Source organism: Coenobita brevimanus, chromosome 97, assembly GCF_032717465.1.
Source record: "Coenobita brevimanus isolate Jiangsu-jjx chromosome 97, ASM3271746v2, whole genome shotgun sequence".
Taxonomy (NCBI): Eukaryota; Metazoa; Arthropoda; class Malacostraca; order Decapoda; family Coenobitidae; genus Coenobita; species Coenobita brevimanus.
This window is the reverse complement of record NC_137050.1, coordinates 18,040,163-18,061,680: the sequence shown is the minus strand read 5'-3', so window position 1 is coordinate 18,061,680 and position 21,518 is coordinate 18,040,163. Positions and strand designations below refer to the sequence as shown.

General features: G+C 43.2%; 1 protein-coding gene across 1 annotated transcript in view; it reads left to right on the top strand.

Annotated features, from left to right (window-relative positions):
• ProRS-m (prolyl-tRNA synthetase 2-like protein, mitochondrial) overlaps positions 1 to 21,518 on the top strand; it is a 147,087-nt gene that overhangs the window by 35,796 nt on the left and 89,773 nt on the right. Inside the window, exon 4 of the mRNA XM_080283504.1 lies at positions 9,400 to 9,473. Coding sequence (XP_080139630.1) covers positions 9,400 to 9,473 — 74 coding nt within the window. The remainder of the gene's footprint in view (positions 1 to 9,399; positions 9,474 to 21,518) is intronic.

Sequence of the window (21,518 nt, the reverse complement as noted above, 5' to 3'; positions counted from 1 at the left end):
TCCATGTGACTCCACAGGCTCCTCATAAATAACTCATTTCCACTGCTCTCACTCTTGACTTGTGTCCTTCCAACAACGTCCAAGCTTCACTTCCATACGTTAGAGTTGGTATCACAATACTGTCATGTAGTAACTTTTTCACTTCCATGCTCACTTCTCTGTTTCTTATCACTGCTTTCAAAGAACCAGCAACCTTTCTTCCCTGCTGTACCCTTTCAAGCACTTCACCCTCCAAACCTCCATCCTTACTCATCACACTACCCAAGTACTTAAACGTACTCACATTTTCCAATTCCTCACCATCCAACCTCGCTGTACATTCACTGACTTCACCTCTCTCAAAGACCATCACTTTACTCTTCCCTACATTCACCTTTAGATTCCGTTTCTTACACTCACTCCTAAACTCATCCACCAAGCCTTGCAGCTCCCCTTCGCCTTCACTCAACAACACAGTATCATCTGCAAACAACAGTACAGGGAGTTTCCAAACACTACCCTTTCTCACCAGGGCCACTCCAACATCCACTTCCCTACCTTGTACCTCTTTTATTTCCCCATCCATGTACAGATTGAATAACCATGGAGACATGACACATCCCTGTTTCAACCCAACTTTCAAAGAGAAAAATTCACTTAGTTCACCATCCACACGCACTGCAGCCTTCGCACCATCGTACATACTCTTCACAGCATTCAACAACTTCCCATCTACTCCATATATTCTTAACACTTTCCACAATCCGTGTCTATCCACCCGGAAGCATATATGGAGTAGAGGGGAAGTTGTTGAATGCTGTGAAGAGTATGTACGATGGTGTATATATGTATATATATATATATATATATATATATTTATACAGTGATCTCTCCAATATCCGATGTAATAGAGTCAACAGCATGTCCGGATAGTGATCCTTTCCGGATATTGGGCCCCAGCCTCCTGGACTTGTACTTATGGACCCTAACTCAGAAAAATATCTATACAACTCCCTCTGGACATGCTTAGCACCTATTTAAGACCCAAATCACACCAATAAGGGACATAAAAGACTGAAATAAATGCAAAAGAACCATAAAATGAGGTTTTAGAGGTAGGTTTATACAATATTAAACATTCTGGGTACTTACAACAAGTCCCTGGCTCCTGGACTGGTAGTTATGGACCCTAACGTAGCCTAACTCAGAAAAACACCTCCCTACTGCACATGCATAGCACCTAAGACACTATTCACACCAATAAGGGACATAAAATGAGGTGTTAGAGGTAAGTATGGAAAATACAGTACAGTACAATATGAAACATTCTGGGTACAAACAGCAAGTCCCTGGCCATCTCGATGAATATACCCGCCTCCTCTTAGACACTGACAGTAAGGAGGAGTTCCTGAAGTACTTGCAGTACACTGTTCGTGAAGTCTTGCACAGAACTTAGTCATTTGCACTCAGAATTCCATTCTCTTAACACTGCGCACTCTTGTCTTACTTGCGCTCCATTGTACTTGAATGAAATAAGTGTTGCACTCTGCACTTTAAGTCTTTCCACTCATAAAACCATTTTCTAAACAAAACACACTCAAGTTAATGTATGTTACATTTACAGTCCATTAAATCTTTGTCTTTTCACACAGAACTCAAATTCCTTAACACTATGCACTTTTTTTTTTCACTGCACAACACTGTAAATTCCCGTGTGATCTAGTGGAGAAGTTCTTGGCGTCTAATCACTGTCAGAGTCTGAGAGTAGCACATGCAGGAGACCTAGGGTGCGTCGCTGGGTCGTGGTGATGGTGTACCCATTGCAGACGACTCTGAAGAGAGGCGCAAACACACGTTGAGTGGTGACTCCACCGTGCCTGATGTGTTGGGCTGTGGCTTGGAGGATGAGGCCCTGTCTTGGGGAGGAAATGGAGTGGAGCCAGGGCTGGGCACAGCAGGGGTCACGGGCCTGAAAAAGCTGTCAGTGGTTGATTGATGCAAGGAACGACGATTTTGACGATTAATGATGCGCTGCCTGAAAGCACGCACTTCCTTCACAAGTCCCAAGGGCCCCATCTCCCTGTTGCAGTCCGGGTATTCCAGGTAGTCAAGAACGAACTCTAGGTGTTCCCGGAGTGCGCTCAGCTTGGGGATGGCTGACGTAGTGTCACGCTGAGAGGAGTCCGCATCATTGTCGCCGTCCTCGTCGGAATCTTCAAGCTGGGTACTGACACCTGCAGCTGAAGATGCGATCTCGATATCAGACATGGTCTGATACCCAGGATCGCCCTCGTCGTCATCCAACCACTCACGCACTTCGTCCACATCAACATCGTTTGCCATGCACACGTAGACGTGCATGGAAGTCATCCATGTCAAAACCTAGGAAATCGTGCTCCACATCCGTTCCGAGAAGCAGACGAGACCAACCATTTTCTAGTCTTGACAGGGATTTCCTTCCATGCACTGGCCCAGTTGTAGATGTCAGACTTGATGTTGTAGCGGCGAATGTTTTCCAAAGTCCGCTGGCCTCGCATGTCCCGTCCCTCTCTGCACTCGTCCTCGTCCTCAAAAACAACCATCGCCTCATCCAGGAACTTCCTTCGGTACAACCTCTTCGTTGCCACGATCACTCCTTGGTCCATTGGTTGGATGAGAGCAGTCGTAATAGGTGGCTGAAACATGCTCCTAATGCGCCCATTCTCAGTCACCAACTCTTTGTCGCACGGGTGGGCAGGTGCATTGTCGAGGAGAAGGAGGGCCTTTACCTGGTAGTGTGGGATTCCCAGTTTCTTCGTCTGGTAATGGATGACTTCCTTGACGAAATGGTGGTGGAACTAGTCTTTGAAGATCAGGGCTGTGAACCATGCCTTCAAGGAATGATACCAGACGACAGGAAGGACATCCATCACCCCACGAAGGCACCGAGGCTGCTTTGCACGGCCAACAGTAACGGGCTTAAGCCGGTGCATGCCGTTAGCATTGGCACAACACAAAGCAGATATCCGTTGCTTGCAGAGCTTGCGGCCAGGTACACACTTCTCCGTCTCCTCGGCTAGAGTGTTTGTAGGCAAAGAGCAATAGAGTAAGCCAGTTTCGTCAGCATTGTAGACTTGACCGAGAGTTAGGCCCTCCCTGTCGATCAAGTGCTTCACCATCTGCCGAAACTCCTCTACTCCATCCTCGTTGGCGTCCAAAGCTTCGCCATGAGACTTACGGTTGGTAAAGCCATGTCTTAACTTGAATGCGAAGAGCCAACCTTTGGATGCCTTGAAGTCTAGGGCGTCGTGAAGCCTTGCGAACTTCTCAGCAGCAGCCCTCAGCTCCGTGCCATGCACCATCACACCAGCAGCACGTTGCTGTTGATACCAAATCAACATAGAGTGGTCGACTTCTGCATACTTGGGAGTATACATCACCTTCCTCTCCACGTTGCATTTGCTTTTCGACGAGAAGTCAGCCGTGTACTGCATGAGTTTGTCGCGGGATCTCTTGATAACAACAAAATAGACCGGGCCAGGTTGAATTCACGGAGGATACGTGAGGTAGACCATGCCGCATCCACCTTGTCCAGTATCTCCTCTTCTTCTCCAGAGTCAAAACGACTCTCTTCCTCTTCTCAGTCATCGGGGCCATCACTACACACACGAAGGAGAGGCACGAGAGCAGCAGAAGAGCCTGCAGCAGGTAAGGCACCACCACAAAAGCAAGCACGTGGGCGGCCATGACGACAAGCGTGCACACACAACAAGAGACGGGCGGTAAGTGGGGAGGATGCAGGGGCGCTCTAGCGGACGTCGGCAGAACAATGCACCAGAACACAGTTGGCCTGCGCCGCGTGTGCCAACTTCAAATTACGGGCGGGAAAAAGTCGGATTTTTTTCGAATTTTTTGCAGTTTTTGGCCCATTTTGGGAATATTGGATCCCGGGACGAAAATGTCCGGAAAATGGGCATCCAGATATTGGAGGGATTACATATATATATAGATATAGATATATATATATATATATATATATATATATATATATATAGATATATATATATATATATATATATATATATAGATATATATATATATACACAGCTACCGCCAATTGACTTAGGACCTCCCCCCACAAGGTATTAAAAAACACAGAAATCATAGTATATCACAATGTTTGTTCATGAAATGTCATCCATTAATATGAAATCATGTTTCCCTTGTTTTTCAGGACTAGTTGGATGCATTTTGGCATGGAATCACTTAGATCTCTGAAGCAGTCTAAGGACATTTCTTTGTACCAAACATTTGTCAGTTCAGTCTTAAGGTTGTCCAGATTGGGTGTATTCTTCTCTGCCATGATTTTCTTCATCTTTGCCCAGCGGTTTTCTATAGAATTTAGATCCGGACTGTTGCCAGGCCAGTCAAGGACCTCAATCTGATTATCCTGAAGCCATTTTGTCACCTTTCTTGACTTGTGACTTGGAGCTGAATCGTGCATGAAAAAGTCACACCCATGAATAGCAAAAAAGTTTAACAGATGATCTTTCAATATTTGAATGTACCTGTCACCATTCATCATCAAGTTCTTAGGAAGAAAGTAGAGGCCTCCCCTTCCCATTTCACCTGTGAAACACCCCCATACCATTACTGATTGTGGGTGCTCAACAGTCGGCACTGTGTAAGCAGGGTCATATTGACTACGGTAGGCAGGGCGACGAACCTTGGCAGAACGCACCTGGAACACTTGAAATGTGCTTTCATCGGAAAACATAACTTTTCTCCACTCATGCAATATCCAGTGTGCATACTTCTTGACAAACTGAATGTGCTGCTTCTTCTTGCGGTTAGTGAGAAGCGGTTTCTTGGCTGCAGTGCGACTTGGCAAACCCGGCTCCTTCTGCAAGCGGTGTTGGATAGTTCGAATTGAGATGTAACAGCTGGAGATTGATTCTCTTCAATTCTGCTGGTGTCAGTCGAGGACTCTTGCTTGCTTCCCTCTTCAGAAGTGTATCTGTTCCTCTGGAAGTCGTCCTCTTCTTTCCATCGCCATGCTTGTGCTCTGGTACAACATCAGGTGGCAGGCGGCATGCTGCTGTAAGAATTTTCATGACGGTCGACTTGGCGCATCCAGTACATTCACAAATCATGTTGATAGGGACATTATCCTGCCTCCCTGCAATGATATGGCCTCTCTCATCCCTTGAGCAGTACTTTCCAGGCATGATAACTCGACTCTAGGAAAATAACAGGGCAAACACTAATGCATACGAAAAAAGAGGGAGGTGCAAGCTCTGAGCGACAGGAACATATACTCCCACTTTCACTTCTGAGCAAGCACTGATGTGCTGAGTGTTTCACCACCTCCCGCCAGCATCTGAGGAGTTACCAGTTACTTCTTGCCCACAAAATTCACTTGGTAGAGGTGGAAACACAAAGCAAAGACAGACAATTCTCCCATAGCAATTCTGTGTGTAGATTCTAAGTCAATATGTGGTGGGTGTATTTTGTTCCTGTCACTGGCTGGCAGTTTTATTTAGCTTAGGGTAGAACACAGCTCACCTGTGACACATATTTTTACATACTGAATTACATTACTCTAATTGCATTGACACTCTCCAAGACGGAGTGGGTGGTATTTGATATTTTTAAAGCTTTTGACAGTGTGTGGCACAGTTCCCTGCTATCCAGACTCCCTTGTTATGGACTAACGTCTTTTGTTCCTCTGCTTTCCTCATATCTCAGTGACTGAAAAATAAGAATAAACGTAGATGATGTATAGTCCAATTGCGACTCAGTTAATGCTGGTGTGCCTTATGGATCAGTTCTAGCACCAACCCTATTCCTAGTTCATATTAATCTTTTATCTGTCACCCACTATCCCATCAAACATATGCAGATGACACAACACTTCACAGTTCGTTCACACTCAAACACCCATTTACAAAGTTTAATCTCTCTAACTCAGAACTCAGTGCAGCCATCTCCATAAATGAATACTTATTATCTTATCTAATTTGATGGCAGTAAAACCAAATATATACAATTTACTAATAGACAGGTATTGCCAGATACGTATAATACCATCAATGCTACTAATCTTTCCATCTCCAAAAGTATTGAAATTCTCGGTTTCACCTAACAGTGCCCTCAGCTGGACATTTCATGTCAGATCACTTGCTCAAACCGCCTCAAAGAAACTTGAATTATTGAACAGAGTCCCTAACTTCTTCGTTGATGAGCAGTCAGCTATAATTTTTAAGAGGCTTGTGTGCTTTCGGCTAGATTATTGCTCACCCTTGTGGAATGGATGTGGAGAGGTTCCACTAAAACAACTAGACAGAATTCAGAACAAAGCTGTTGGAATTATTATTAACCCTGCTGTTACAAATAAAGTACCTCCCCTACAAGTAAGAAGGAATGTTTCCTCCCTTGCATTAATTTATTGATACTTTTATGGCAAATGTTCGGACGAAGTTACATCACTTGTGCCACCTCTCCATACCTTCCCTCATGCTACATGGGCATCTGGTGGCATTCATGACTGGAATGTCACACAGCAATATTGCAGAACTTCTGCCTATCAGAATTCTTTTATTCCCCGAACTGCATCTCGGTGGAACTTGCTTCCCCAGGGTTGTTTCCTCCCAAACCTCAACCTACAGCCATTCAAGTCCAACTTTTATGAATTTTTTTATGAATGAGGGATGCCAGTAATCTGGTGTATGGATTATTATTTTTTTTCTTATTCACTTGTGTTTCCTTCCTCTGTTCCGTTATTAAAAAAAAAATATATAGGATTGAGTCAGGCTTGTAATGACCAGTCTTTCTTTCCTTATTTTATCATACATTTCTGTGTGTGTGTGTGTGTGTGTGTGTGTGTGTGTGTGTGTGTGTGTGCGTGCACATTTCGAACAGTGAAGCAAAGGAGTGAGTTGGTGGTGGTTGATAATGGGAGGAAGGAGGAGGGAAGGGGGGTTTGAAGCTGTGTCCAAACACCAGACTATTCTTGGCTTCCTGGACATGGCATCGACAAGGCCTGGATACTTTCTTTTGATCCGGACTATGCTTACCCAAGAGGAGAATGCCGAACAATAATAATGCTTTGGAAGAGAGTGCAATGTAGGTTTTTTTGTATAACGGCATCATAGAGATGGAGGAATACAATGGAGAGTGAGGGAACATCCATGTACCTGCTGCCAGCCATGAAAATTCTGTTTTTGAATTCTCCCTCCCCTGCCATAGCCAGTGAAACCTCATTTACTCCCTGCCACTGCATCTCCCCTCACTACCCACCCTGTTGAGCTATGAGGCCAACCAACCAGCAACCCTCCCTCCCTCAACATTACCATTTTCATATTGCAGTACAGTATAACCCTATTATTTTTGTGTATTTAATTTATATATTTGTGATTATAGCCGGATGTTTGGTGACAACAACTGTCTCATGTTGGATAATAATGTACAGTGGGGCACCAATTTTCGCGCCTAATTGGGTCCAAAAATAATGCGCGAAAGTGGAATTAGCGAAAGTTGGGGCATTGTCTTTATGGCAAAAAGGCTAATTGGTTCCCGGTTATCCTAAAGTAACATCAGATTTTCATTTTCACTTGCAATACAGTACATCAAATCACTATTGTACATTGCATTGTGAGATACAAACAACTATCTTCCTTTTCATTTCATTATTATACTGCCGTTTCTTCACTCCAACACGATACTCTCTTTTAGCTTTGGCCTTTCCTCCCGACTTTGAATGTCCCGGCCACTTTTTATCACCACCACTGCCTCCCGGCCCTCCCCCCACACCACCAGGCTCTCCCCCCACACCACCAGGCCCTTTCCCCACACTACCAGGTATAGTAGAGGCCATTGAACCGTGAGAATCCAACACAATGGAGGTAGCACGCTCGTACACAATGGCGGGATTGGGTGGACAGAGTGTTGACATGACATCATTCAAGATGGCGGTGGGTTGCGGGCGGGCGGTGCAGGAAATTCGAAGTTCAAAATATTGTCTCAAACCCAAAATTTGTGCGCGAAAATCGATTTTTTTCAAGCGAAAGTGGAAGTTAGGGAATATTTGGTGCATGCCGCGAAAGTGGATTCCGCGAATCCTGCTGTAGCGAAAGTTGGTGCACTACTGTACTTGTAGCCAGAAGAAAAGGTTCTTCATGTCGGAAAATGTAAAAGATTTTATGCTTACTGCTGGATACCATTTTAATTCAGCCCATGGCTACGCTGGATAATATCGTATACCAGGTAATGCAGTGCCTGATAATCGGGAGTTTACTGTGTTTTACTGTTCTGAATTATTAACTCCTTCAGTCAGAGGATGTCATATTCATTTTTATAATCCTCACACAGTGTAATGGAACTCATGGGAAACCTCATGTAGTGAATGAGTTCATGAAGGGCACATCTGACTCCAGCAGTTTGAACTAAAACATCCAGCAACAGCAGGTGTTGAAAAGAAAGAAAAAGATTTCAGACTGGAAAGTAACACACACTAGCCTTTTGGGTTACAAACTCTGCCAGTCAGTTAGCTATGGTGTCATACCCCACAGAGAAATTACTGCCTTATGCTCCCTGCTGGTGGCTTTTCAGGGCTGTCATGAGAGTGTACATGTCACTAAATGCACCAATCTCTCAGCTGCCTGTATTTGTCCCACACACATGAAATTCCCAAATGGGCTTCACTGACACAGTGTGACCAAATTTCTCACACACAAAAAAAAATTCTGTAGAAAAAACTGTCAGTCCAACTGCACAAAATGGTTTGCACATGCTGGTTTGAGTGTTTGGATGCATGTCATGCATCCTCACTTTTAAACTGACTGATTCCGAGCACCTACTTGCATAAACCACATACTGAACCACTTTGTGCAGTCAGATTGACAGTTAAAACTGAACACGTGTATGAGTCTTAAGGTTGATGGGAAAATTTGCATATTTAACATGAGAATTGCAACCACCATTCCCCTGGTTTATAAGAAAAGACAGACTTTTGCTAAAGTGTCTGTGATTGACTTCTGGTTATAGTGTTTCATGGAGAATGTAATGAAATATGTGTCAGTTTTTAGGTTAATGTGTGCTGTGGTATAGCAGCTACAGATAAAGTCGCACATTTTTTTAGCAAGCTGATTCCCCCCCCCCCCTGTTGCATCAAAAAATAATTTTGTAGGTATGAGATGACTAGATAGTCTGGAAGCAGCTGGCAAAAGCTCCAAATGCATCCACATGAGCTCCTTCAAGTCATTAGCTGCAAAGTTTCACTAGAGCAAAGTACAGCAAATTTAGTTTTCACCTGATCTCCTAAGATACATGAGACAGTATCCTTGTATCATCTGAATGTATACTGCAGTTCTCAAATTAACCATAAATTTGCATTTATATCGATAATGGGTGATAAATTTATTTTTAAATTTTTTTTTTAAGGCCGCTGGGAATCTACAGGTGAAGAGTTGTTTCGCACAGAAGATCGACGTGCTAGGGAATATGTGCTTAGTCCTGTAAGTAGTATACCTGTATTTAACTGTATGATATTTTTCTTTAGTTTTCCATAGTTTTCCCAACCATTCATCTGTCCAGCTATCATCCATTTCTGTGTTGCCCCTTCAAGAATGTAGGGCCCTGTGACTAGAGTAATCATCATAGACATTTAAGTCAAGGGAGCTAGTCACCCATCTCTAAGCAGCACTATGGGAGTGAAAAGCTCAAGCTACCCGAAGGATCCATCCAGTGTATTACAAATATGCCAGGAATTGAACCCGGCATATTGGTAATATATTGGATGATTTTTCCTGTGTAAAGTACAGGTTTCTCTCTTCTCTTCTACCCCAAGGAATTGAACCCTTATGGACCATATCCAGTTGGAGTGCCATAACCTACTAGACCACCAAGCATTCATTGTTAATTGTTGGTTTTGTGGTCAACACTCAGCACCGTAGATGGTTAATACAGCATGCCCAATGTTTTGCAACAAGGATGCATTTGAAAAATCCATTGCATAACGATTTATGGTACCATATATTGAGTCATTTATAACCTGGATTCAGTGTGGATACAGCTTTAGCCAAGGGTCACCCTCCCAGCAAAGTCTAAGAACAAGTCAGCAATACACCTACCTTACACTTCACTGACACAAACACCCAATAGTGACCAAGTTCAGTGGTCACCTTGGAACAAATCCTGTATATTACAGTCCCCATACAACAAAAGATAGATCATGCAGAATCTTGTGCTGAGTCAAGTGTGTTCTAAAACGTAACATGTACAGTAATCCCTTTATTATCCAGACGCTCACTAACTGGACACCCCACTACCGGGACATTTTGGGCCTGGACCTTCGGAACCCAAAAATGGCCAAGAAACGAAAAATTTCTGAAAAAATCCAAATTTTTTTCCCACCCGTAATTTGAAATTGGCGCATGGCTCTGAACAGCTGTGTTTACGCACGGCCCCCAGCCCCCTGCTGTTCCTCCCCCCTCCCCAGTTACCGCCTAACTACCATCATGAGTAGATCCTCATCGCGGTTTATGCCACACGTGCTCATTTTTTTTAATAAACAGTGAATAAACTGCAATACCTCACCACTAGACCACATGGGAATTTACAGTGTTGTGCAGTGTTAAGAAATTAGAATTTAGAGTGCAAAGGATTAAGTGTGGAGTGCAAACTTGCAGTTGAAACTGGCAGTTGAAACTGGCGTGGTGCAATTGAGAACAGATTGTGCAGTGTTAAACAATTATAACTCATAGTGGGAAGAATTAAGTGCAGCACAGCACTGGATTATTGTACGTGCTTCTAGAGCGTTTTCACCACTGCCAGAGCCTTAGAGGAGGCTGCCACAGATGTGCCGTAAGTACTCGTACCCTGTACACTGCTAAATATTTTCCATACTAACTTCTAATTCCTCATTCTCTGGTTCCTTTTCATTTATTTCATGCTTTATGTCCATTATTGGTGTGAACAGGGTCTTAAATAGGTGCTATGCATCTCCAGTAGGGAGTTACTTAGGTGACTTTCAAAGTTAGGATGGGTTAGGTTCCATAAGTACCAGTCCAGGAGGCAGGGGCCCAGTATCTAGGCAAAACCACTTTCCGGACATGCCTTTGGCTGTATTACATTGGCTGTTGGGAAGATTACAGTATTTACATATAGGGTTTAGGTTCAGGGAACCCCATATTTTTCCTAAAAATGTAAGTAGACCCTTTCTCTAACAAACCCTGGTATAGTGGGTATCAAATTTAACAGATGCCACAAAGCCTACTGAACTTTCATTGGCTATAACAAACTATGTCCAGCTAATAGAGTGCAGTGTTTCCTGCCATTTTCACTCTCTGATGCAATAGTTAACCATTTCTCCCAGTCCTGGAATTGTCTTCTTTTGTCTGTATTTCCAGCTACCTATGACCTCCAGTCTTTTAAATACATTGTGTCAATGAATCGGGAAGTGAACTGACCTTGAATTTGGATCTCCCTTTGTCGTACTTTATTGGAGGGAGAAATTTGTGGGCATCTAATCTTTCATTTCATCTTCCTTGAAAAAAAAAAAAAAAAAAAAAACTGAAATTGCCTTCTCCTCTTCGTTATTGCTGAGTTGTAATAACAGACTGTAGTCATACTGTACAAGTCATGAGGAAGTGCTATGACAGTGATGTGAAATAAGCTGCAAAAGGGTGAAATAATGGGCCACGTTAGTGTAAAATGGGTATAGTTTACATTTTTGGTACAGTACTAGAATATGCTGTTGTATTCATTTATTTTCAAACATGTGCATGAAGTCCCACTTCGGGGCAATTCTCGGATAGACTGTAAGTCTTAATGGACCTTTTCCCCCAATTAGTCTGTTACAGCTAGGGTCTGCTGTACATAAAAATTAGTTATTATCTGTATGTCTGCCATAGACACCCACGGCAGTGTGTTTACATACAAGCTTGCCTACTGGACATGTCAGTGCATTCAAACCTAACCCAACCTAACCGAGAGGTTTTGTCCCCAGTACCCCCCATAATTTTGACCCCTTAGGATTGCCACTAAGCTTATTTTTGAAAAGTCCCCAATCCCAACTGGGCAAAAACCTCACCAACCTTATGAACCTATGAAAAATTGTTGCCCAGCATCACATGTATTTCATAGAATTAATTTTGAAACAAGGATGTGTCATGTCTCCATGGTTGTTCAATCTGTACATGGATGGGGTAATAAAAGAGGTACAAGGTAGGGTAGTGGATGTTGGAGTGGCCCTGGTGAGAGAGGGTAGCGTTTGAAAACTCCCTGTACTGTTGTTTGCAGATGATACCGTGTTGTTGAATGAAGACGAAGGGGAGCTGCAAGGCTTGGTGGATGAGTTTGGGAGAGTGTGTAAGAAACAGAATCTAAAGGTGAATGTAGGAAAGAGTAAAGCGATGGTCTTTGAGAGAGGTGAAGTCAGTGAATGTACAGTGAGGTTGGATGGTGAGGAATTGGAAAATGTGAGTACGTTTAAGTACTTGGGTAGTGTGATGAGTAAGGATGGAGGTTTGGAGGGTGAAGTGCTTGAAAGGTTACAGCAGGGAAGAAAGGTTGCTGGTTCTTTGAAAGCAATGATAAGAAACAAGGAAGTGAGCATGGAAGTGAAAAAGTTACTACATGACAGTATTGTGATACCAACTCTAACATATGGGAGTGAAGCTTGGACATTGTTGGAAGGGCACAAGTCAAGAGTGAGAGCAGTGGAAATGAGTTATTTAAGAGGAGCCTGTGGAGTCACATGGAGAGAGAGAGGCTGACAATTGAGGATATAAAGGAGCATTGTGGTGTGGATGTGGATGTGATAGGAAGACGTTAGGAAGAATACACTGAAGTGGTTTGGCCATGTGGAGAGGATGGAGGGTGAAAGACTGACGAAGAGAGTGTATGTGAGTGAGGTGGAGGGGTGGAGAGGGAGGGGGAGGCCGAGGATGAGATGGAGGGATAGGGTGGAGAGGTATATGAGAGAGGGGGGTGTGAGTTGGGAGCAGGGCAGTGAAATGGCGGGGGACAGGGCGACGTGGAAGCGATTCGTTTGTGACCACCCTGAACGGGATTGAGGCGTCTTGGAATATATAGATAGATAAAATTTTGACACATTAAGTCTTTGCACAAAGTGAAACTATATTATTTCTAAAATTATTAATAGTCATCAAAAATAAAGGAAATAATACAATGTGATCATTAGCATGGAGTGATTGGATACAACTTACATGGTAAAGGGTCACGCAAGTAGTATAAATTTTTTTGACATTTATTCACAAGAATTGAACCCACTTAATTATCTTACCTTACTTCTCATGCTAACATATAAAACTCATCACCTAATGCAAGAACCTAATTTTGTAACCCCAAGTTTGTCATCTCATAGCAAAAATCGGTCAAAAAACCCTTTACACAGTCAATTGTGCTAAATGTGAAAACTCCTGCTCCTTCATTGTTAATCTCCGCAGTTTTTACCTTTCACCAACAAAGAGCATATCCACATCGTAAACACACCCAGCTGATTTTTTCTTTTTATCCAAGTGCTGCTCTCATTTGTATTAAGCTCCCACACGATGTGCAACTTTGTCCAATATTTTTACTTTTCCTCAGGAAGAAATACTTTTCTTGTGCGTATGGATTTTTCACTGCATGGAGAAGCACTTTCTGGGTGTTTGAGTATTGTAGCTAAGTTAGTTTGGAACCACGTGGTCAGAGTTCTGGAAAATCATCTATCTATTTTTATACCTAGGCTAAGGCTGCTTCCCCAAAGGAAAGGAAGGTATCCGAGACATGACGACACACTCCCAATTTACTCATCCACTCAAACACATTCATTCACATCTTCACCCCAAAGGGGAGAAGGGACAGATCCTTACTACACCACACCACATGAGGGTCAACTGCGCAGTGCAATCAGTGACATCCGCAGCAGGGCCCGACAGCAGATCTGGTTTACCCCTGCCACCTGATAATAGACCCATCCCCTAACCCGCACCTGACCTGATCAGCTGATCAGACCAGATGTGGGAGAATATCCCCTCAGAGCTGTGTCATCATTTATTTATTCACAGTTTCTTTTCATTTATTTCTGTCATGCACAGCCACTCTTCCTTGCTCAACAGACATCCCTCTCGCATCCAACACTCTCTTCACACTGTCTATCCATCCTATTCGTGGTCTCCCTTTCAGCCTTACACCTGTCACATCAGATCTAGTTATCTTTTACACCAATCGCTCATTATCCTTTCTCTCCATATGTCCAAACCATCTCAACATCCTCTGCTCGACTCGGTCAGCCATCTCCCAAACAACTCCAGTTCTCCTTTGCACTTCATCATTTCTTACATGATCCATATGTGTCACTCCACAAATACTCCTCAGACACCTCATCTCCATTACATTCAGACTTTTCCTCTCTGCTACACCCATATTCCATGTTTCAGCCCCATATAACACAGTCAGTGCCACAACACCCTCATACAGCCTTCTTTTTACATTCATTCTAAGCAAACGACATCTAAACACCTTTTTCATTCCTCCCAGCACCTTTCGTGCTTCATTCAGTACCACAACACCCTCATACAGCCTTCTCTTTACATCCATTCTTAGCAAATGACATCTAAACAATTTTTTCATTCCTCCCAGCACCTTTCCTACTTCATTCATTCTAAACTTCGCTTCTGGATCTATTCTTCCATCCAGAGCAACATGTGACCCTAAATACTTAAGACACTCTACCTCCTCAAGCAACTTGCCATTCAAAACTATATTCATCCTCCTGCCTTCTACCGATATTGTACACTTCGTCACTTTACTCGTATTCTCATTTACTTTCAATTTCCTCCTTTCACACACTCTTCAAAACTCCTCTACAAACTGTCTCAATCTCTCCTCTGAATCAGCCAGCAGTGCAGTATCATCTGCATACAGCAGCTGCTTCATATTCCACTCTCTGCTATCGCATTCACCAGACTCAGACCTCCACCTAAAACTCTTGCATTCACCTCTCTTACAACACCATCCATATAAATATTAAACAACCAAGGCGACATCACACATCCCTGCCGCAGTCCCTCTCTCACGAGAAACCAATCACTCACAGTATTTTCCACTCTTACACACGCTTTACTGTTTACATAAAACTTTTCACCTCTTTTAGGCTGTGAAGCCTATGCCCAGAGTCGGACACATAAAAAAAAAAAAAAAAAAAAAACCACGGGGCGTCACTTTCGTGATGCTTGGGAGCAAGGGATCATACTGCGGGGTGTCACTTTTGTGATTCTGTGTTATTTTGAATTCGCCCTGGCTTTCAAGTGGTGGCTTGTATCATCTTTCAGTACTGCCAATGTCCAACACTAGTCAGCACTCCTAATCTTATCTGTACTCCCATCCATTGTTGACAATTTAGCCATTTCTCCCCGTTCTTGACTCTCCTCCCTACCTCCCCTCCATTACCCTCTTCTCTCGCCTGCCTGGCCGTGCTGCGCTAAGTAAATCTTCCCTGGAATTTTCCACTGATTTCCACTGATTTCTTATACCAAATAATATATACAAAAAAGATATAAGTTAAGTGATAGTGCCATACACCTGGAATTGGCGAATTATCACCTGACAACACCTCACGTGCACTCGTTTGCTCATTTTCGCTGTTTATTTCCCCTTGAAATATGCCGTATAATCTATTCTCGTAATAAAAATATACATAAGAAAGGAAGGGAGAAGCCTAAGTGATATTTACATTCACCTGGAACTACCTAATTTATTATGTATTGTCTAGATTTCCTGCCAAGTATTTCATAGCGTATATATTAGCAGCTGTTACCACGCTGACATTTGCAGCATTGCACTCCCCCTAGGCCAGCACACTGTATTCAGTTTACTGTCGTCTTTCAAGGTGAAACCACATCGGATTCGCGCCTGTCCAATTCCGCCGCTTTTTAGCCCCATGCAAAGGACCCTGTGACCTCTACACCCTACTAAACCTCATGTGGAAAGAGGTAAAGAGTTAAGTGATTGCTGTGAAATGGGAACTGGCTAATTTATCAATGAAAATGATGGACAGTGACTACAATCTTTCTGGTGAGTAAAACAGTGCAAGTGGAAGTGTAAATACTGTAATGTGTAAATAATGTGTAAACAGGAAGTGAAAGCAATGAATGTAAATATAAGTGAATAGTGGGAAATAGTTTTATAAGTTACTGCAAGTGACAGTGCATAACACAGTGTAAATAAAATAGAAATGTAAATAATGTAAATAAAATAGAGAATGTACAGCAAGGTTGGATGGTGAGGAATTGGAAAATGTGAGTACGTTTAAGTACTTGGGTAGTGTGATGAGTAAGGATGGAGGTTTGGAGGGTGAAGTGCTTGAAAGGGTACAGCAGGGAAGAAAGGTTGCTGGTTCTTTGAAAGCAGTGATAAGAAACAGGGAAGTGAGCATGGAAGTGAAAAAGTTACTACATGACAGTATTGTGATACCAACTCTAACGTACGGAAGTGAAGCGTGGATGTTGTTGGAAGGACGCAAGTCAAGAGTGAGAGCAGTGGAAATGAGTTATTTAAGAGGAGCCTGTGGAGTCACGTGGAGAGACAGGCTGACGAATGAGGATATAAAGGAGCATTGTGGTGTGGATGTGGATGTGATAGGAAGCGTTATGAGGAACACACTGAGGTAGTTTGGCCATGTGGAGATGATGGAGGGTGAAAGACTGATGAAGAGAGTGTATGTGAGTGAAGTGGAGGGGGGAAGAGGGAGGGGGAGGCCGAGGATGAGATGGAGGGATGGGGTGGAGAGGTATATGAGAGAGGGGGGGGTGAGTTGGGAGCAGGGCAGTGAAATGGCGGGGGACAGGGCGACTTGGAGGCGATTTGTTTGTGGCCACTCCAAACGGGATTGAGGTGTCTGGCAATGGATAGATAGATAGAAAATAGAGAATGTAAACAGAAATGTAACTGAGTAGTAATATAAGAATACTAGTATATATACTAGGAGTATTGAAAGTGAAAGTTTCACTCTAGCATGTATGAATACTATGAGTTATGAAAGTGGAAGTGAATGTGACAGATTCACTCTCAACGCTAGTATACAGAACAAGAAAGTGAATGCTACCTATTTTACTGAAAGAGAAATTGAATGCCTACAGTGACAATAAACTACTATTACTGAAGGAAACTTGTGGATAAAGACTGCAGATATATATAAGTGTTATATAGTAATAGAAATATAAACTGTGGGTGTTTTTATGAATAATAAATGACAGAACACCAGCGGCGAACAAGCGCAAGTGGGAAGGTCATACGCGCTCGTAATTTTCATTGCTTTCACAGTGTTTTTTTTTTTTTTGGAGTATGGATTCTAAACTGTTTGAAAATCATAGAATAGTGTTTCTAGTGATAATATCAGGCTGTGGTGATCATATTATGGGTTGTCAGGAAGTGTAAAGTGGAGACTTCGTTACCCAACTTAAGAGGTCTCCACAAGTCCTACGGTACTCGACGAAGGCTCAGCAAACATCCCAGGAGAAAGCTGAAGGTATGTTCCATATGCATATGTAATTTTAATATTCTAGGACTCATAACTGATTTTTGGCAAATATTTTTAGAGAGTCTGTCAGAGCGCGAATATGCCCGCGAGACACGCAAGTCAAGCCAAAACAACCCCGCAGTTTAGGGGTTAAAACAGTCCACAAAGCCTCCCTATCAATTCTATCATACGCTTTCTCTAAATCCATGAATGCCCAAAACACATCCTTGCCTTTTGCTAAATACTTTTCACATACTTGTCTCACAACTAACACCTGATCCACGCATCCCCTCCCTCTCCCAAAGCAACACTGCTCATCACCAATCACTCCCTCTGTACACTCTCTAACTCTCTTAATTAACACTTTACCATACACCTTACCTACAACACTCAACAGACTTATACCCCTAAAGCTAGTACATTCATACTTATTACCCTTGCCTTTATACAACGGGACCACACAAGCACTTGCCCAGTCAATTGGCACCATACATTACAAAGAACACATTCAACAATCTTACTAACCAGTCAATAATAGTCGCTTCACCACCCTTCAGGCATTCCACAGAACACCCATCCATACCTGCAGCTTTCCCTTTTTTCATCTCCTTTACTGTCTCCTGCACTTCCTCCTTCGTGATCAAAGAATCATTCAGCTTTCCCAACACATTTATTCCTTGCACCCTTCCATCCGCCACAATCTCAGCCACCCTTTCTTCCTCTACATTTAACAATCTTTCAAAATACTCTGCCCATCACCTTACTGCATCCATCTCAACATACTTCCATCCACTGCTTTTACTCGCTCTTCCTTTCCAGACTTTCCCTTTCGCACCCCTTTCACCTCCTTCGAAAACAATTTCTTTTTCTGTTGAAAATTCTCAGTCAAACACCTACCCTACCTCTCATCTGCTGCCACTTTTGCATCACGCACAGCCCTTCTCGCCCTATTCCTCTTTTCCTTATACCTCTCATATGATACCTTATCCTTCCTCTGCAACCACACTTCATATGCATGTCTCTTCTTAGCCACAGCCATACTTACTTCCTTGCACCATCATTCACTTCCTTTTCTTACACCACCACCCACACGTCTCACACTACACACCTCTTCCGCATGTCCCACCACAGCACTCTTAAACAACTGCCATTCCTCCTCCACACTGCCATTTTCCTGATCTCTCACTGCATTCCACTCATCCTTCAATTTCTCCTGATACTTTATCATTTTCTCTCTTTTATCCAACTCACTTTCAAAACCTCCCTGCCACACCTGACTCTCCTAGCTCTTACCCATCTATTACCTACTCTTTCCCTCCACCAGGTAGTGGTCAGACATACCTCCACCCTCCCCTCTCAGAACTCTCACATCCAACAATCTTCCTATTACATTCCTGGACACAACTACGTAGTCCATCAATGCTCTATCAAGAACCCTTCCACCCTCCTGTCTCACCCATATATACTTATAAATATCTTTCTTCTCAAACGGGGTATTTCCAATCACCATCTCTTGCTCAACGCACATCCCTATCATTCGTTCCCTATTTTCATTTCTTCCAGGCACATCATGCATACCAACTATGCCTTCAGCTGCTACATTTTGCACTCTAGCATTCTTATCTCCCTTCATTACCACACTCACATTCGCTCCAAAACTCTGCAGATGCTCATCAACATCATTCCAGAAAGACTCCCTCTGTTCTTCATCCCTTTCATTACCAGCCCCATATGCACTCACAAACACCCACAACTCAAATTCAAATTTAGCTTTCACCGACATCAGTCTCGATGACACTGCCATCCATTCAATCACACACTGCTGTACTTCCGGACTCACTAACAAGGCCACACCTTCTCTTGCCCTTCCTCTATCAATGCCTGACAGTCTTCCATTCACACTTCCAAACTTGGAAGTGTGAATGGAATCACCCTTCCCTTTCATCTTTGTTTCACTCAAAGCTAACACATCCAACTTTCTTTTCACAAACATTCTCCCAATCTCCTCCCTTTTAGCCTCAATCGTACTACATCCACTTATATTCATAGACCCAATATTCAGGGTACGGGGATAACTCAGTCCCCCATTCCTTTCTCTGGGCTGTCTCTATTTAGGAACTGAAAAACAGAGGAGGGGGTCTAAGGAATGCAGAAGGGGAAAGGATACTCGAGTTTGGGGAGGCAACGGACATGATTGTGTGCAACACATATTTTAGGAAAAGAGACAGTAGGTTAATTACGTATGAGTCTGGGGGAAATAGCAGTCAGATAGATTATTTTCTGGTTAGGAGGGCCGATAGGAGGTTAGTGAGGGATGTTAAAGTTATAGGAAGTGAGGAGTGTGTGCAGCAGCACAAACTATTGATTTGTGATATGGTGCTTAAAGAACAAATGATGAAAAAGAGGACTTATGTACCTAGGAGGAAAATATGGAAGCTGAAAAACCAAGTAGTAAGGGATGCCTTCTATAGCGAGTTGAGGAGAGTGGTGGCTGAACAGGGAGCTGTAGACAGAGGCGTTAATGAACAGTACAGAGCCCTCAAGAACAATTTCTTGAGAGTTACTGATGTAACATGCGGCTGGACAAGAGGACCACCAAGACATAAAGTAACTTGGTGGTGGGATGAGGGCGTAGAAGCTGCAATTAAGGAGAAAAGAAGGCTTTTCCGGGAATGGAAGAAGGGTGGTAGCAAAGAGGAATATTTGGCTGCCAAGCGTAGGGCTAGGAGAGAGGTATACAGGGCAAAGTCTGAGTCACAGAGACAATTACTTGATAACCTAAATCATGGGGAAAGGAAAAATATATTTAGGGTGGCAGGTCAGGTGAAGAGGGATAATCGGGATATCATAGGTGAGCAGTGTGTGAAGAATGATGAAGGAAGGGTAGTGGTGAACAGTGAGGATATTAAAGATGCATGGAGAGAGCATTACAACCAGTTGTTGAATGAGGAGTTTGACTGGGACAGGGAAGGTTTGGAGCCAGCAGATCCAGTGTCTGGCCCTTGGCCTTTGTTTGATACTGCTACTGTGAGTGAGGCAATAGGCAGGATGAGGGTGGGGAAGGCAGCAGGTGTGTCTGGGTTGACTGCCGAAATGTTGAAGGCCTCAGGCGATATAGGGGTGAGTTTAGTCACTGACCTGATAAATAGGATTATTTATGAGTGTGTTGTCCCAGATGATTGGCTGAAGAGTGTAATTGTAAATGTGTATAAAGGGAAGGGTGATGCCCTGGAAAGAGGGAATTATAGAGGTATAAGCTTTTAGATCAGATAATGAAGGTAATGGAGAGAGTTTTAGAAGGTATGATTAGAGAAAGAGTGAATATTGATGAGATGCAGTTTGGGTTTATGCCAGGTAGGGGGACCACTGATGCCATATTCATTGTTCGACAGCTTCAGGAAAAATATATTGGTAGGAGAAGGGATCTTTATTTTGTTTTTGTTGATTTGGAAAAGGCCTTTGACAGAGTCCCTAGAGAGGTGGTGAAGTGGGCAATGAGAAAGCTTGGCTTGGAGGAGTGGCTGGTTAGGGTGGTTATGGCCATGTATGTGGGTGCTCACACCCAGGTGAGAGTGAATGGAGATTTGAGTGATGAGTTTTCCGTGAATGTTGGTGTGCATCAGGGGTCAGTCTTGAGTCCCATGTTGTTTATCATGGTACTTGAAGCCCTTTCACGTGACTTTAGAAACGGACTCCCGTGGGAGTTGTTGTATGCTGATGATTTGGTGTTGATTGCAGAGAATGAAAGGGAGGCGGAGGAAAGGTTTAGGAAGTGGAGAGATGGTATGGGGCAAAAGGGTTTAAGGGTAAATGCAGATAAAACAAAAGTGATGATATCTAGGGTTGGTGGCGGTACTGTCAAAGACGAGGGAGAGTGGCCATGTGCAGTTTGCCACAAGGGCGTGGGAAGTAATTCCATCTTGTGCGGTGTATGTGATAAATGGGTGCATAAGAGATGTAGTGGTATCAGAGGTAGACTGCGAGATAATGCTGATTTTATGTGTACGGCGTGCCGGGGTGAGCAGGTGGAGATCGT